Raw genomic sequence first — 17,454 nt, 5'->3', positions numbered from 1 at the left:
CTGCCATGACAGGGGGTCGGACTAGATGATCTGCTCAGGTCCCTTCCGACCCTAGAAACTATGAAACTATGAAATTAAGTCCTGCAGCACACCCAGCAGGGGAAGCTCCTCCTTGGATCCGATATGCTCCAGTCACCCTAGCTCTGCTGACAGAGCACGTGACGAGATCCACAGAAGAAAACCAAAGAGCTTCACAGTGTGTGAAGACATTTCAAAGATGAGGCAATGGAGGTATGGGGAGGTTCAGCAACTTGCCTAAGGCTAGAACAAGTCTGAGGAAGAGCCACACTTACAGTCAGGGATGTTCCAGGCTCCCAACCTCCTATTCAATGTGAACTGTACTACTTCTTACAACTGCTCTGCAACCAGGTTGGTCCCAGTTGTATGGCCTCCTCCACTTAATTATGGTTAGGACCCAGCATGATCTTACTTCTGGTGTTTTTCCTCCAACCTCCTGGCTGGGGAGCTTCTTCAAAAACTAAATCAAGGCCCAGAGCAGCTGCTCATGTTACGGTTTTACACAAACAAGGCCTTCAAGTGCCAATATGAACAAAGCATTTATGTTTCAGCCTGTGCCAAGCACACCTATTTCTAGAGTCCCTCTGGAATTAAGACTGAAAACAAGGAAGTGCCTACATGCATGCAGCCGCTCTCTTGCGAGCAAACTGCCCCTCAACCCCTGTGCTAACAGGCGAGGGGTGCAGCGCTCTAGCAGGAAAAATAACTACCAAAGGTCGGGAGGCTGCCCAGGCCATTCCTTCCAGCGGGAGGTCACCCACACAACCACAGAAGGTTGTTCAAAAATCCCACCTGCTCAGCAGACATATAGCTGCACTTAGGATCTTCCAATGTAGAAATAACTACCTGCCAAAGAGATGTTCTTTACGTGATCTGGGGAGTGCTGCTAAAGCCGGTACTATTTCCCACACAATGAGAAACCAAGCACAGCCATCATGGCAAACTCTTTGCTGCTGTTCATGCAACCCTAATGCAAGATGCCCTGACTACTCCAATGCATGTCAAGTTACCTTAAGTGGCATAATGTTAGCGTTGGATCCATTCTTGTAGATCTCGTTCATTGTGCGTTGAAGAGCCACGGCTTGCTGCGTCAGGTATTTCAAGTACTCGGAGCTTTCTTTGGTCTTTTCGTGATGTTCTCCGAGCTAAGTCAGAAACGACGATATGTTGCATCACAGAGGCAGAGCAAAAACGTACACAAACTCAGCTTGAATCCTAGCACCAAAATGGTTGCTGGAGGTTGCATGAGACTGCCTGCTGAAACCCACTAAAGCTGGGCTTCATTTCATGGCAGCGCTCATGGATGACGTGGCGTCGCATGTGACATTGCCTGTGGGCGGGCAGCTTCTTACCATGACTGTGCTGGCACCAAGGTGACATCTGGAGGGGGAGGTGACTGACCTCTCCCTCAAACAGGCCATGCTTTTTGTCAGTGAGAAGGAATTAAATCAAATGGGTTTCTTCACCTTGCAGGGTTCTTCCCAGACATGTCAGGTTTGCTGTGCACCAGCGAGGACTGCACGCAGGAGAGGCAGCTCTCTCAGGCTCTGTCTGGTTTATGCCCAGTTCGGGCCTCCAGTTTCAAAAGGGCAAAAAAAGGCAGAAATGTACTCCAAAGCCCACCACTGCCATCCCATTCTGCCACATGGACAGAACTGCTGTAACTAAAGCTCATTTCCCCCGGGCCACCGGGCAGGACCTTCATGTCCTCCAAGTTTAGGAAGAGCCCCCCCCCCAGCTGTTCAGGAAAGCAGCCCGCTTGGGTTACAAGACATCACACAGTACAAGTGAAGCAACTTATATGCCCGACCTGGTTTTTGTAGATCGTGTAGCCTTCTTTTTCGTGCTGGAGAGCCGACCGGAATTCTGCCTTGCTCTCGTACACTCGGGCTACCAAGTGATGGCTGCAAGGGAAAGACAGGAGGCCCAAGCGGCTTTGTCACCTCATGGTCAAAGGAGGAAGAAAATCCCCTTCTCGCCTGCTGCGAGGTGGTAACTCGGTGCAGTGCCAGGACACTGCTGTCACAAAAGCAACACCCCCTTGCCACCTGCAGTCAACTAATTGTTGGGGGTCGAAGGAGGGCAGATACTCCATGCGCTGGGCAGCACAGTAGTAATGCTCTTCTAGCTTGGGTTAGCTTTGCAGGTTTTTTTGCACCCTGGGAGTAAGGGCATTAAAACTCTTGACATCTTGACCAAAGTACCACCTCAGGTCAAATGTGAGAGTTTTGGGCCGCTTCCTGCTGGGTCTAGGGAAGTGCTCAAATGCCAGCTGTTTGTTTTACATGTACACTACAGCACATCCACACGGTGCTGAAAGCCAGGAGGTTGCCCAGCTGGCCGAGATCCCCTCCCTACAAGGTGACTGGACCAAGAGAAAGGAGCCCGTTTTCAAAGCACTTTTTGTTTCTTAGTGAAATGGGAGAATCTTAAATTAGGCCAGCTCGGAGTTGGAGCTCCGAGTCTGACTCCTCCAATGCAGCGACAGCTGGCAAGAGGCAGTGGCAGCGACAGTGAGCCGCTGCCTCCAGTCACCCAGTCTTTCCCACGAAGAGAGAGTCGACTTCGCCTCAATTCAGCAGCTGCGATGGTTTCGGAACGGTATGTGTTACGAGGGGAGGAGGGCCTTTCTATTTGCCTCATCTCCTCGTCTATTCCAGGAGCTGGATCTCTCCCCGCATCTCAATGCCAGGGTGGAGGGGGTGGAAAGAAGCTCTCTGCAGAACTTGCGTCCATCGACTGTTGGAAAACAACGGCAGACTCTGGGGTACGAGCTAATGAGATTTCTTGCTGCCCTGAAGTAGAGCCGATGGGTTGCAATGTGGCGGCAGCAGTAATTCCAAGCAGGGCCTCCCACATCCATTTGCCAAGGGCCCCAACAAGTAGATTTTTTACAGTCCACAGTTCCCATTGTATTAATCCCTTTCTTCCCCTCCCAGACAAAGGCACTCCGAACTCTGCCTCACCTCAGTGCAACCTTCAGAGACTTGGAGCCATGATACTTGGAGTTGATTGCCAGAGCGTTCTCCAGGAATCGGAGGGACAGGTCATACTCCATAACTCCATGGAGCACCAAGCCTATGTTGTTCTGAGGAGAAACACCAGTCAGATGTTAGAAGACAGCCAGAGGCACCTCAGGAAAAAAGCGAGTCCTGAGCAAACCCTAAGGCTCAAGTAAGAGATCAACTTGTGAACCTGCATTTCTTTTAGCTATTTATGTTGGCAGGAGCACCAAGAAGTCCCCAAAAGACATCAGGACCCCATTGTGCTAGAGACTGCACGTGCCAAAGCCCCTACATCCTTGCCATTATGAGCTCAGTCTAAGCAAGGCAAACAAGATGGGGGGGGGGTGGAAATCTCCATTTTAGCTATGGAATGGGTAGTTGAGGAGTGGGCCGGTTAAATGTTTTCCCAAGGTCCACAGCTGGGATGAACCAGATTCCCCAAGCCTCCCCCCCGGTGAGCGTATTAACCAGAGGCCAACCTCCCCTCCACTTCCCCCCAGAGAACCACTTCCTATGCAAGCCTCCTTCTCCTCACCTAAGAGGAAAAAGGGTGTGCAAAAAGCACAGCGGAAGGGAGGCAATGACTGTTCATAGGGAGTTAAAAAGGTGAAGAAGCTTCAGAGCCAACCACAAGGGTTGAAAGGGTTTATTCCGAAGGATTACTTACGTCCAAGAGTGCCATTTCTGGGTGATCCTCCCCAAATACCAACAGCATGAGGTAGCGTGCACGGTACAGTAAATTTAATGCTGTTGAGAGCTGGCTGTTTGCAAAGCAATACAAAGCAAGGTGCATCTACAAAGGTAAGAAACATTTGAGTGCCAGGTGTCGAACCCCATTGTGAAGCAGACAAAAGCTCGCATCTCCTTTCCTATTGAGGGAAATATGTAGGAACATGACAGACTTCAACTGCTACAAAAAAACTAGACTGACTTATTACTGCAGAAGCGCACTGATGCATCCACACAACATACACCATTAAGAGCGAGTTGCATTAATAGTCTCCTAGTAATTTCAAGGAAGATTTCAAAACTGACCAGCATGTGCAGTACCCAGCTATTACATGAAATCTTGCAAAAAAAAAAAAAAATCAGGAGGGGGTGGAGAATAAGCAGGATGAATGTGTGATGTATAAAGGCATTGGGCAACTGAGCAAAAAACTGCACCCAACAAGAATCCAGATTGGAAAAGATAGGATAGGATGTTTGTGTCAATCCTCAGTTAAACTATTAGCTTACAAAATCATAAGGCTGAGACCCTTCAAAATGACAGCAACTGCCAGAACAGATTCTTATTGTAAGGACTGCATGCTTTGCATTTGCACATCCAGAAAGGACTCAGTAGTGTTGGCAGCTGGGGCTAACAGAGGAGGACATTATTACAATCCCCCTCTCTCGTTGCTGTCACTAAGCATTCATCGTCTTGCCTGCCCTTCAGAACTTCATCAGTAACTCCTAAGGTAAGGGGTGCCTGTTCCACACATCTCATTTCTAAGCATCATGAAACCTAGAGAGACAAGAGAGCTTCCAAGACAAGTGTGCTACGTGGGAAAAAGGGGATTCTGGGGAGAGTTCTGCAGGGCTAAGGAGAACAGCAGCTACTTCAAGGATGCAGGCATGAATAGGTCATGCCACCTTTAAATCCTCATACTTACATATTCTTGGATTGTGTTGGGATGCTCAATGCCCAGGACCCTCTCGCTCATCAGTACCGCTTTCTGTTGATTACTTAAGGCCTAGAAAAGAACCATCAAGACAGTGATGCAAATGTTGAGCTATAAGCTTGCAAGAGATGCCTTGCGTATACTAGGAGGCTTGATGACAACCGTCTCAGGACCCAGATTTCAAAACTTCTGTTAGGAGGCAAAGGAGGTGGGATTCTGTTCCAGCTGCAGAGGAGGAAAGCCCTGGGCTAACTGAGGTGGCACCAGTGGGAAACACTGAAACAAGGGAGCAATTTGTCTTCTTCGGAAGATTAGTGTTCAGCTACTTCTTTTCCCAGTTCAAGCTAATTTGCATTATTTTGCAGCCTGGAAGCAGAATTTATACCCCCCACCCAGAGCAGGGAAACAGAAAGGGGAAATGGCCAGAGAGGATCATGTTCACCATTTCACGCACTGTCTGGAAAGCTCCAGCAAGGATTGCATACCTCTGAATAGTCTCCCATGATATAGTTGAGGCGTGCTAACAGCCTGAGGCAGGCACAGATTTCTACATGCATAGCACCATACACATTGTTAAACAAGTTTAAGGCTTCATTGATGAGCTCACAGCCCTCCTTCAAGAAACCTGGAACACAAAATAGGAAGCATGTTGAGTAAGTGTTTACCTGCCACCTCCCTTTCCTTCATGTCTAGCTGCATGCCTAGACAGAAGGCTAAAAATTAAACAAGGTTGAATTTTTCTGCCAAATTCTTGGGCTACCAATCTCAAGCAGTGCAAAAGCTCTACTTTTATTGTCAGAGTCGGAATCAGCACTATCCATACAGAAGTATATAGGAAGAACACAGAGAAGTCTCTGCAATTCAGGGAAAAAGTAGTGGGACAAATAGCTATTCAATGACAGGTCGCCAACTTGTTAGGACAGCCCAATTCTGCCTTTTCCTTAGTCTTGTGATAAAAATTTAAGCACTTCCTTGATCTCAGTTCTCAGACCCACACCAAGCCCCTCAGTGGCGAGGCTGTATTTTCCATGGACTTGGAAACTGCTCTTCTCCAGAATGGGATTAAGGGGCAGCTTGCCATGCTGCACGGTGCTTGGTACACGGTTAAGTATGGTCAGTGGCACCAAACACTAGCCTGAAGAAAAGAGGTGTGGTAGCATATATTGTTCGTACCTTGCTGTACTTTTGCTTGTCCACTCTGGAAGAAGTGGAAAGCGTCAGAGGCTTTGGGGTTTACATGCTTCACTACAGGGAAGATGTTGAGAATATCCTCCTCCGTGAAGGTGGGTTTGTGCCGGTTGTCAAAGTTGTATTCTTTCAGCAGGATCTGAGAGAAGCAAAAAGTAACAACTCTGACATAACCAATGCCAAACAGTGACTTTGCTTTGTATTGCGAGCAGTGGCACACTTTGGTCAGTCAAAGGGAGAGCGTTCGAGGAGACCAATTTCCCTGAACGACATGGGGCACATTTATCCTGCAATGGAACCAATTAGAATCCCTTTGTTGCCATAAATCCCTCGAAGGCACGCACAGTAGGGAATTAATCTGCAAAAGACCTTGTAGTATGAATCCACACATGCCTCAACCTAGGACGTCTCCCATGGGAAGAAGCAACAAGGGAAAGAGGGAGGACTTGGATCTCACCTGGATTCCAGTTTTGAGGGAAATCTCTCGGAGAAGGGTGATTTTCTGTAGGTTATACACTTCTGCAGCTTGATCAATGCTTTCGCTGCAAAAGGACACAAAAAACCACATATTCAGGGTAAGTCTGCTTTCAAGAGTAGCCACCTAAGATGCATCTGAAGCCCTGAAAAAAAATCAGCAGCTGCAATACACCGTGCACCACTGCATTTTAACACAACAAGGCCAGCAAAGCACAAGGATTACTTACTGGAACCTCACAGTGCGGTGTCTATTCTAGTTCTCATGGGTCACACGTGCCTCTCTGCCTTTCCTCTGTGTTAAGTGTCTGCACTGGGAAAAGGCAGAATTGGGGTGTGTCTGTTTTTGGTAAAAAAAAAAAACCTGAAGTGTCTCTACTTTCAGCTGATCTAGATCTGACAGTGGTCTTAAAACACATTTTATTCTTTGCTGTGGATGTTTTAGCTAAATGCTCTATTCTTCCCATCCAACCTTTATCGTCCCACTGCCCTACTGCCTGGTCCAGCACATAGCTGAGAGTTAAACTGGAGTGAGTTCCAGTTTAACACCTGATCCTGGTGTCTAGGACAGCACCCTCTCCCCCTACTTGCTTAGATGGTGGTGGTTTCTTGTCCCTCCTGCTACAGGAGCTCTCTCCTCAGGAGCAGTCTTAGCCTTTTTGGCTATCTTTGCATCGTGGAGTCCATTTGGTTTCCAATGCCACCCGAAATCCTCCCATCCTTGCCCCAGCCTCTATCTCTTGGCCTTTTCTCATATGTAATTTAAGCCTTTAAAAAAAAAAAAAAAATCTCTTACAAAATTGGAATCAAATATTCAAAATGAAGCTGCCAACATTTGGGGAGAAATCAGGCAGAAGGTGAGGGAACTGTGGGTAAATCTGTGCTTACCATTTGAGGTTAAAATCAAAGTAGCTTTTTGCCTCGGAACAAATATTCTTCCAAAGCTCCTGAGGGGTCATGCTAGCCCATGCAGTGTTATCAGCATTTCCAAGGTTCCTGTTTTTCCTTTTCTTGTTCTTCTTCTTGGAGACTAGCTCATCAGCTGGAAGATGGGCAATTGGATTTGGGAAGGAGCTTAGGAAGCAATTGAGGAAGTGGCTGATGGCTGCCGATAAGCCCGACAGCTCTACACCCTGCAGCAAGACACCGAAGTTAGTCGAGGGGGAATGTTTCTATGTTACAAATCTGTTGATCCAACCTTGATGCTACTAGAAATCCAGACCAATCTGTCCTGTGAATACCATCACGGTGCCTGACTGAGGCAGAGGGAAGTTTGTAGGAGGGCATTTCTCAGAACAAAATCAGAGCTGAAGTTCTGAATGTAAAAATCATTTAGGATTTCTCTCATACTCGCTCACCTCCTGCCCACATTCTGTACAGTTACTTGGGATACACTGTCATACTGAACCCCCACAAAACGGGTTTTTTCGTTTCTGGAAAAAAGCCAAATGCATTGCTACATGTCCTTGAGTTCATAGAGTAAACAAGCTTTGCTGGGGGGGGGGCAAATGCACCAATGTTTGCTTAAAAGGACTAAGTGTTTTACAAGGAAGGCAAACTGAGTTTGCTCTTAAAAGCCTTTAACGTAACAAGTGAAATACTGGGGAAGAAAAGCATGAATGATTATCCTCTGGGGGAGTTGCCTTCAAGTGGGAACTTGTTTTCCCTCATATGTGGGTCTGCACCTATTTTAGTCCTAATGAGACTGTACTTCCAGTTGCTAGGCAACATCCATGATCTATCTAATGAGGAAACAGCTTTGAACAGCTACCCACTTCTGAAAAATCATTAGAGAACATGCAAGGCAAGAGGTTAGACTGCCACTCACTCATACCTGAAGGTACGTCTTGAAGATGTGTTTGGCTGATCGAGTGATCAATTCGCTGAGTCCAATTTTCTATCCAAAGAGCAGAAAGTCAGTCAATGGAGACAAAGAAACAAACCTTTTCCTTTTAGATGTGCTGCTATCGATGCACCCATGCAGAGGAAATATGGTTCTGCAAGCCCCTCTTCACACAGTAAGCCTTACTCTAACAAGGTATTTGGACTGCAAGGGTGGGAAGATGCGTGTGGAGGTGTCGCTTTATCCGATGGGACTTTGCTTGGTGCCTGGTGCCTCTTGGGACTACAGTAAAATACCAGACACCCCCAACCAACAGGACCGACATTCAGAATGGACCGGGCGGTGGAACAGGACCCCAGCTCAAACACCACAGCCCACTGTAACAGGCGGTCCATTTGGACTTTGCAAGCACTGTGTGGCCTGCAACGTGCAGTCTCTGGCCCAGCAGGCAGTGGCTTTCACCCCCTTAGACTCCCAGAGCCCTTCACAGATTCATCCTCCCTGCTCACGTCTAAGCATGCAGAGCAAACCAGCTCCCCTGCTAAGCACGGGTTGCTGTCTGAAGCCTCACTGTTTATTATTATTATTTTTAAAGTGCAGAATGCAATTAGCCAAGTTGGATTTTGGCCAGGACAAATTATCCCAGCGGGAGTGGAAGTGACAGCCTGAAACAAAGGCCGGCGCTTACAAAGACGTGATCCAGCTGTGCATGGGCAGGGGTGTTGGTGATGAAGTCGACTACTTTGCCTAGGTAGCGCATGTTGATGCCCCTCTGGTGCATCGCTTCCGCTAACGTGGCGCCGTCCATCGGGAGCACAGTGTGGTCAAGACAGTCTTTGACCTGCAGAGCACAGCCTGGCTTAGTTCTATGTGGTTTGTTGTACACAGAAGAAAAACACTTGTTGAAAGCATCTTTTTCAGGTTAAGGACGGGGGGGTGGGGAAAAGAGTCAGTAGTCATGAGAGGTTATTCAGAGTTGAGAGGATCTCTTTGGATGTCTGGCCCCATCACCTCAGGGGGTTACTTCATGAGGTAGTGGGTCACACTTCAGGTAAAGCAATGGTCCTCAGCCCCAGACAAGATCCTCAGTGGCTCCACCCATGAGACTAATGCCTCCACTTAAAACACTTGCCAAAAATACAATTACCACAATCCATTCCCTTAACACGAGCCTAGAGACAACTAATCCAGCTTTCCTACTATGCAGGAGCTAATCATTCCTCCTTTCTTGGACTCTGAATTAGCAGTCGGAGAGCAAGTGGGATCTTTGAGCAATGACAAGACTGCATGAGAATGCATAGTGCCTGTTGAAAAGGCCACGCTACCTGGAGCGGGACTTGCCAGTTCCAGTATAAAACTGCAATGCTCTATGGCACAGGTTGTCAACTGGGGGCACACGTACCCCTGGGATACTGGGAAAGGGGCTAGGGGGTATGCATGGGTGGTGGGGACGGAGCACTGCCACCTACCACCCCACGCCACTGGCTCCCAGGAGCAGCGTCGGGGGTGGGGAGGGTGGTAGTGAAGGCAGCAGCTCTCCTGTGGGCCGCACAGGTGGCGGGGGGGAAGAGCTTGCATGCAGCTGCTATGTGCAAGGCGATTTCTGTTACTGTGGGCTCTGAGGAAATCTGCTCATTAGCAGATTCAGAGCTAGAATAGGTAACAGCAAGATGTGCAGGGGTCAGACAGGGTGATTTGCGTGGCTCCTGGCCCTATAGCTTTGATAGGCTCCAACTCTTGGTGGCATTTCTGAAATTACTAGTGGTAAAATGCATTGTTCTGAGGGGGGTGGGAAATATGCCTTTGAACCAAAGGATGTGAAAGAAAATCCCAAACGCTCTTGCACCAATGCCTGCATTGTTCATTGTACTTCATGGCCATCCGGAGAACTTCCCACTGGCCAGCACGGGAATCCAGCTGTTGTCTGAGATAAGAAATTACTGCATAGCTGTGTTGACAACTGCTTTTCAATAAAGATCAGATGTGAAGCCTGCCTTTCTTGGAGGGCGGTATTAGTTCTCCCCACCCCTGCTCCTTACCAAGCCTGGAATTTGGCATGAGAGTACGAGAGCAGCAGCATCCTTTAATAACTGTTTCTGATCCTGCACTTCCTCTTTGCTGGATTCAGGGAAACGAACTCCTAGAAAGGAAATTGAAGATCTGAATAAGAGATGGACCTGGCACAGGGGTGCAATTAATTCAGAGAACATATGCAATATGAGCAAGCAGAAAGAAACCCAAGCAACTGTGCCCTTTCCCACTTTGAGGATGCCCCTTCAGATCTACTTCTCTTGCAGAGTGCTCGGCAGCCTGCCTTTGCTACAAGCTGTGCTGTTCTGTCCTGTACCCACTCTTCTGCATTGCAAACCTTGAAGGCTGGGCCCTATTCTTTCCCTGCATAACAGGCGAGATTTGCAAGTGCTGTGCATCCTCAGAGCAGTAGAATACCTAGTCAGCAAGCCAGGGTATTTGTCAGATGGACTGACTGCTCTGCAGGCCCTGACAGCTCTCAAAACCCTTTCTGCCAACAGATCCAGGTTAAAATAAGCTGCCTTCAAAGGTGCCATATCAGCAAAGTCGAAGTGCTGTCTCCCCCAGAGCTTTCAGCAGGTACCTGCATATCACAACTGAGGACTGTTCATGTATCAACTGACAAGGTTGAATCCAGGTCCTCCGAGTCAGTGGGAACAGCACGCTTGCTCCCCTGTGAAGGCATTTCCAGGGTTGTGCAACACATGCAGCATCAAGGCTTTCATTTGCAAAAGGAACAGACGGGCTCCAAGCAGATCACGGCCAGCTTTCACTCCTTGTACACCAGGTCTAACCCCACCCCCAGCTACGCGTCAGCCCTGGGAACTGTTTACACAGAAAACATGAAGGTATGGCTCCATGCGGTTTTTCCACTTCTTTTCATGTGGTCTAGCAGCTGCAGCGCTGGAGCACCAGGATCAAGTGCCCTGCCAGCACTCTGCAGACTACTAGCAAGTGTTTTGTGAACAACTGGTGGGAGACTCCTTGCCGCCTGTCCTCAGTGGTTCAGGCACTACAATCGATTACATCTTTCGGAGCAGCTTGGAGAATCATGCATCACGCCCACCCAGCCAGATGGCAGCAGGACTATTTGCTAGCAGACTAATGAATTCCTGAAAACACCTGGCTGCTGGTGGCTTGGCACAGCCATGCTCTACAGCAGCATCCAACCGGTCACCCTGAGCTCATACCTGGCGAGAAGATATCCGGGTTAAATCGAATGTCAAATGACGTGTCGCTAATGGAGCCAACAGCCTTGCACGCATTCCGAATCATCTCTCGGCTTTTGGGATCCACTGGGTAAGGAAGGAGACAGAGATTTTGTCAAGGTGGCAAGAACAGTGCATGGTTGTAGAGGAAGCCAAAGCTGGATGTGGAGGCAAGTTTTCCAGCTGATGACTGAAGTTGCTGCGTCATCTTCAAGAGCCAAACTAGAGAAGCACCTGGTAGCATGACATTTTCTGGGAGCATGGAGAGAGACTGCTGAATTCAATGTTAGAGCATACAGTGCAGAATAAGAGAGGCACTGCAAAAAAAAAAAAAAAAAATCCCAGGGACTTTCAAGGAATTTTTAAAGGGGCTGCACAGCTTCTATTGACTTTAGGTGGGGCCCGACTGCCTCACCCCCAAGCTCTTCTGAGAATCGCAGGCTAACCACACAGTAGCCACGGACAGGACAGTGCCGCTTTAAATCGCTTTTTCTATGCGGAGAACCAGAGCAGCTGGCAGACTGCATGGGGCCATAGGTCAGCGCCTCCTACACTGACAGCTTTGCTCCATGTTAGTGTTCAAGGTGCTCATCTACTCCTGTCCCTGGAGAGCTGCGATGGTTAATTTATTAGCGTGCGAACACTACCACATACATGTCAACATGCGATGGAGACAGGCACGGCATTTTAGTGTGACCGAGGGCATGGAGATTTGTGCCAACCCCTCCCCTTGGAAGCCCTCCACTTGGATTAGTAGCAGCTATGAAGGAAAACCTGCCAATCCTGGTGCAGAGCAGCAAGTACCTGTTCCATCGTCAGAGGCAATGGTCTCCGCCAACTCTTTAACCCTATCTAATCCAGTCACGCTCTCCTCTATTTTACTGTCCTCCGGTTCAGCTTTCTGGCTCTCCTCGGTGCCATTCTCTGGGGAAGCCCCGTTTTCCAGCACACCGGAGCTCTCGGGTTTGTTTGCCTTCTGCTGCATCAGCTGCAGTGCAGCTAGTTTCATGAATAAGAGATACCTACAGTGAAGGAAAGGAGAGATTGTGCTGAATCAACAGCTCAGGTCTCAGAACAGCCAGACTCCTAGACTACACGACCATCCCGAAACCTGGCCCTTTGCTTCAGAAGTCAGGATCACAGTGGTTAGAGATGGAGGAGTACAGGCAAACCCCTCTAAAAGACAGCACGGAGTCTGTGGGTAGGTGACATCTCAAAATATTGGAGCAATACTATGCCTGACCTGGGATGCAGGCTGTGCAATCTGATGTGCCAGCCCCAACATCAAGAGATGACAGTTCTCATTAGGCATCATGTTGGGAAGTGAGCTCTGCAGTGGCCACAGGGCTCTCCAGCATCAGCAGCAGGATGCAGCTTTGGCAGCTTCCTTTATCCCTGATTCCACATATCAACCATCGCAGGACAAGGAGAAGCCCAGCAGCATCATTTGCGCAAGACCCTAGTTAGAGACTGGGCTCTGGGTTGCTTTCCCCAGGACAGTGAGCGGAAGTGCCTGCAGCCAAGAGACAGGTTAATCCAGGGAAGCCAGCACCGAGGGGAACCCCTTGATGTCACTGCCAGTTCAGTAGCTGGGACTTCCCCAACCCCCCTCACCACCCCAAGTCAGCCCTGAGGCAATCAATCAGCATTGCCACCAGGTGACGGCAGGAATACCACAGATCCCGTCTCTCAGACAAACGAGATCTAGATTCTGACCATACATGCCTGATAACTGAATACCCTACAGCCTTGTGCATGGCACTTGGAGCATTAACCACTCAGTGGCTCACAGTCACATTGCAGTGCAGCCAATTACAGCATTCCTGCACTTTTTAACAAGATCCGGTACCATCATTAACAATGCAGCCGCCACGTTCCACCCTAGAGGTGGTCGCAACGATCTCTGAAGGCACGTGCCTCCCAAACAGTACTTCATATTTAAAGCACCAGGAGATCCTTTGAATGGAAACATCATCCTCAGTATGGAGCACGCAGGACATCTTTTAGAAGATCCTCTTTCTCCAATCTTCTAATAAAGAACTGGAGATTATAAGCAGAACATCTTTCCCCAGTTCCCTATACCCCTGCCAGGCTCCCTACTGTTTTAATCTCTCACTAATTAAGCTTTTATAATTGCATCTGCAGGGCCAGGAGGTGGGAGAGGGGAGGGGGGCGTAGATTTGTGGCATGGTAACGTACGCTCTGCTGCGAGGTGGTGGCCTGCAGGTGTCTGGAACAATACTGTGTGCGCTCTGGCCCATGGAAATGCCACCAGGCTGCAGCGGGGGGGAAGAATCCATTTAGCTCACCTGTGTTCGACAAAGGCATCCACAAGCTCTTGTCTGAGACAGCAAAGCTTGTGTCTGTGCTGCTTGGGAAATCCCATTTTTTTACATTCTTCTGGCATTTCCTCCCCGTCTATGGGAAGAAAGTTCAGGTCAGGGGGGAAGGTACGGAGCAGGTCGAGGATGTAGTGGCGCCCGTCATTGCCGATGATGCCCTTGCATTCCACCGATGAGCACAGCTCCACCTCCTCGTTCTTGTCGTTCAGGACCTTGTGCTTCTGGATCTTAAGGGGCCTGCTGGTCTTCTCAAGCAGCTCCAGGTACTTGGGGTGTGAAACCACAGTCTTGCCAAAGTCTATTGACCCATATATGACGCTCTGCTCCTGCTCCCGTTCCAAGATCCCTGGAATAATGGACTGTGCCGTTACCCGGTAACCTCGATAATCCACCACCACAGTCCCCAATGTGTAGAGCCCCTCCACATCCACTGCACTGTAGGTCCGCACCCCATTGAGGTCATTGGTGGGAGCCACATAGGCAGCAATGTCTCCTCCAAAGTCCTTGTAATGGTCACGGACGTCAAAGCCCAGGCTGAAGAAAATATTGTTCCAAATGAACATCTGCATCTTGGTCTCCTCACTGGGGTTGATGGCCATGACGTTGCCATCAATGACGGCCATGGCTCCCCTCGTAGCTGCTGCGGTGAAGTCGCTATGGACCTGCATGCAAGGGGTGGACCATGAAGGCAAGACAGAGACCTAAGCAAAGAGTGCAGGCTCCCTATTCCCCACATCCCCCCCAGCGCCTAGCCCTTGCCCTGCCGAAAGTCTCCTCATCAATTATCACCCACAGCAGATGATCAAGGCCAACTCGTTTGCCTCAAGAGCTTGGCTAGTATTTTGATACCTTAAGGATCAGCCCCAGTTCCATAGCTGGGCCACTTTGGGATGCTACAGCAGAAAGCAGTCTGAAGTCCTGATCAGGAGCTAATTCCCTTCCTAACCTCTGTGCCTGGCTTGCTATACTTCACCCTAACCCTCTTGAAGCAGTGTCATGCGACCTGCAGCAACACAAGGCTACGAGAAGCCTGCCTCACTGCTGGCCACAGGAGCCAAGCAGGGAGCCAAGGACAAGGAGCACATCTCTCTGCAATCAGCACAGGATGGGAGAGGGGTATGAATACAGATCCCAGCCCTCAGTTTAAAACCTAAAGGAAAGCATCTGTGTTTATGAGGAGTAACCAGGAAGCCTAAGTGAGGAGCTTAGTGCATTGTGCTGGGCTGGTAGAAGAGTGAAGTAGGGCAGTAGGGTAGGACCTTGGGAGTGCTTTCCAAATCCCTCGGTCCCAGGATTACCTTGAAGATGGCTCGTTCCCTCAGCAGCCTCTCTGGCAGGTTTTTGCGGGGCAGCTCTCGTGTGGTCTGCAGTTCCTCGTTCCAGTCTCTGGTCTGAAAGAGGGAAATCCTTAGATGAAATCCTGCTTCGGAGAAGGGAAGGGAGTCCACATTTACAGCTTCCAAGCTGGTTCACGGGGGTATTTGCTACTACAGGTTAAAGAGTGAAGTCAGACTTGCACGGCAATCAGTCACTTCAGGCATGAATGATGTTGCTCATTTAAAAACAGCAAGGTATGACAGGTCTTGCACTGACTCATACAGTTCAAGTCTTGCAGGAACACTGCAAGCTACTCAGCTGGCCTATGAGATTGGATTACGTTTACACATCGGTAGATGACCCCTTGCAGCATTCTTGGACCAAGGAACTGTTCACCTTGAGGCTTTTAGAAGGGTGTTTAGATCTATTTTCCCCATAAAGCTGGCTCATCCTGTAAGGAATTCTGTGCCTACAACACTGACACTGGTTTAACATTCTGCACAATGAGTTCAATGGAGCTACTCAAAGCTGAGCCAGGGTATAAGGTTTCGCAGGACTGAGTCCTCCAGAAGAGAGCCCTGCTTCAAGACCTTTACACACATGGGAAAGTTATGTGAGCAGCAAGACAGTTCTACCAGCTGGAGAAGACATTTGGATGTCACAGCTCCTAGAATCTTTTCCAGGTTCAATTGAAACACATTGCTTGAGGGACCTCCCAGCTGCATGGCCACAATCATCCTGGACTTGGCATGGATACTGGGGAGGCTGTTATTCACTGGGATAAGATTAAAAACAGCTGTACAAATGGAAAAAAAACAGTAAAGATACCATTGCTGGCACCACTCCCAAAGTGTAGCTACATACCTGTCCAGGTATGTGCTCTTCATAGCCCAGCCTTGAAGTATAAGCATCTTCTGCCCTCACACAGTCCATAGCATGTTCTGCCTGTGGTGCTGTCCAGCTGTACACCTGGAAGGGGGTAGCTATCCGTTCAAAGGGATGTCTCTGGACCCTAGTTTGGAGTGAAGGACTATTACAATTCTTTGCAATGAAGGATGTCTTGTATTTAGACAACTTTGCCTGTTCATCCACAACAAAGCTTGCTTTGATTAAGAATTACATCTCAGCTAGTTCTACCCAAGAAAGAGACACAGCCAGATCCATTGGGAGACAAGCATCTCCCGAGCTATATCTGCATTCACCTGCTCACAGCAGCAGAAGCCTGGAGAAAAATCAGCTGGGTTTTGGAGGCATAACATTTTGCCCGAAGAAAGCACTCTAGAGCAGCATTTCTCAACCTATGGGTTGTGACCCAGAAGTGGGTTGCAAGAATATATGAAACGGTCACAAACAAAAAAACTTTAAAAATGGATTCTCCTTTAAAAGGACAAAAAATGTGCAAGGGTTTTTCCCTTGCAGGCTGGCAGAGTGCCCTCATGCCCCCCCCCCACACACACTGGGGGGCTGGGAGCAGCAAGTCAAGAGTGAAGGGCACAGGCAGGGCCAGGGGGATGTTTTCTACTTAAACTATTTACTGGGTCAGGACTGGCGATCAATGTTTACAAATGGTACAAAAAAGGTTGAGAACTGCTGCTCTAGAGCTCCCCATGTCATGCCAATACCAGCTCCCAGCCACACACAGCCCATGTCAGTTCTGCATGTGCGAGGTGGGATTGTGCCTGGGTCCTGGGGTTGCGTATAGCCATATGGGTTTGGAACCCATATGGTTGCATTATAAGCTACTGGTCTTGTTGCACATCCAGCAATGAAGCAAAAGCCAAGCTTAACTTAACAGCCTTCTATACAGCTTCACTCCTCTCAGCAGGTGACAAAAATCCCATCTGCACGCATTTCTGGCCCAACAAGCAACAGGATAATCATTTTTTAAATGGCCAGATAGTCACAGTGGTGCATTTCAGGCCACCCCAATTTCTAGCTTTTATATAATGTCATTTTTGTCCACTTAATGAGACCAGAAGCAGGACTCTTGAAAGCCATACAATACGCCCGTTAATTTATACCCTGCCGAGCTGGGCAGTTTAAGCGGACGCTCCCAAGAATGACAGATTTCGTACAGGACCCGCCATTCTGGAGCAGGACGAGTGGTTCCATTCAGAAAGGGCAGGGGAATAAAACTGTCCATGAATGCAATAACAAGAGTTAGAAACAATCTGGGGAAATTTACATTCGTGAAAATTTAAATTGGAAAGGGAATAATTATTTTAAGCAAAGCCACATACATTACTCTTCTTGATATTGGGCTGTTCAGTTTATTTTTTTTTTTGCTTCCATGCAAGAACACCTGCTGGCAGGATCATCCACTCATTCACTATTCCCGAGCTCAGCTAGCTTTTCTCCCCCTGCCCC

The 17,454-nt window shown here is 48.6% G+C and overlaps 1 protein-coding gene across 3 annotated transcripts in view; it reads right to left on the bottom strand.

The window, feature by feature from the left end:
• The window catches only part of CLUH (clustered mitochondria homolog), a 47,038-nt gene that overhangs the window by 5,099 nt on the left and 24,485 nt on the right, over positions 1-17,454 (bottom strand). For all 3 annotated transcript variants that reach the window (XM_019545565.1, XM_019545566.1, XM_019545564.1), the window contains exons 8-24: positions 15,952-16,099; positions 15,069-15,161; positions 13,738-14,432; positions 12,233-12,450; positions 11,411-11,515; positions 10,229-10,329; positions 8,878-9,030; positions 8,181-8,243; positions 7,235-7,479; positions 6,330-6,414; positions 5,858-6,011; positions 5,170-5,309; positions 4,676-4,756; positions 3,691-3,816; positions 2,985-3,106; positions 1,829-1,922; positions 1,029-1,163 (exon numbers count right to left, since the gene is read on the bottom strand). In XM_019545565.1, the coding sequence (XP_019401110.1) occupies positions 1,029-1,163; positions 1,829-1,922; positions 2,985-3,106; positions 3,691-3,816; positions 4,676-4,756; positions 5,170-5,309; positions 5,858-6,011; positions 6,330-6,414; positions 7,235-7,479; positions 8,181-8,243; positions 8,878-9,030; positions 10,229-10,329; positions 11,411-11,515; positions 12,233-12,450; positions 13,738-14,432; positions 15,069-15,161; positions 15,952-16,099 (2,758 nt within the window). The remainder of the gene's footprint in view (positions 1-1,028; positions 1,164-1,828; positions 1,923-2,984; positions 3,107-3,690; positions 3,817-4,675; positions 4,757-5,169; positions 5,310-5,857; positions 6,012-6,329; positions 6,415-7,234; positions 7,480-8,180; positions 8,244-8,877; positions 9,031-10,228; positions 10,330-11,410; positions 11,516-12,232; positions 12,451-13,737; positions 14,433-15,068; positions 15,162-15,951; positions 16,100-17,454) is intronic.

Source organism: Crocodylus porosus, unplaced genomic scaffold (genome assembly GCF_001723895.1).
Source record: "Crocodylus porosus isolate Cpor-Errol unplaced genomic scaffold, CroPor_comp1, whole genome shotgun sequence".
Taxonomy (NCBI): domain Eukaryota; kingdom Metazoa; phylum Chordata; order Crocodylia; family Crocodylidae; genus Crocodylus; species Crocodylus porosus.
The sequence above is the reverse complement of the archived record's forward strand: the minus strand, read 5'-3'. Positions and strand labels throughout refer to the sequence as shown.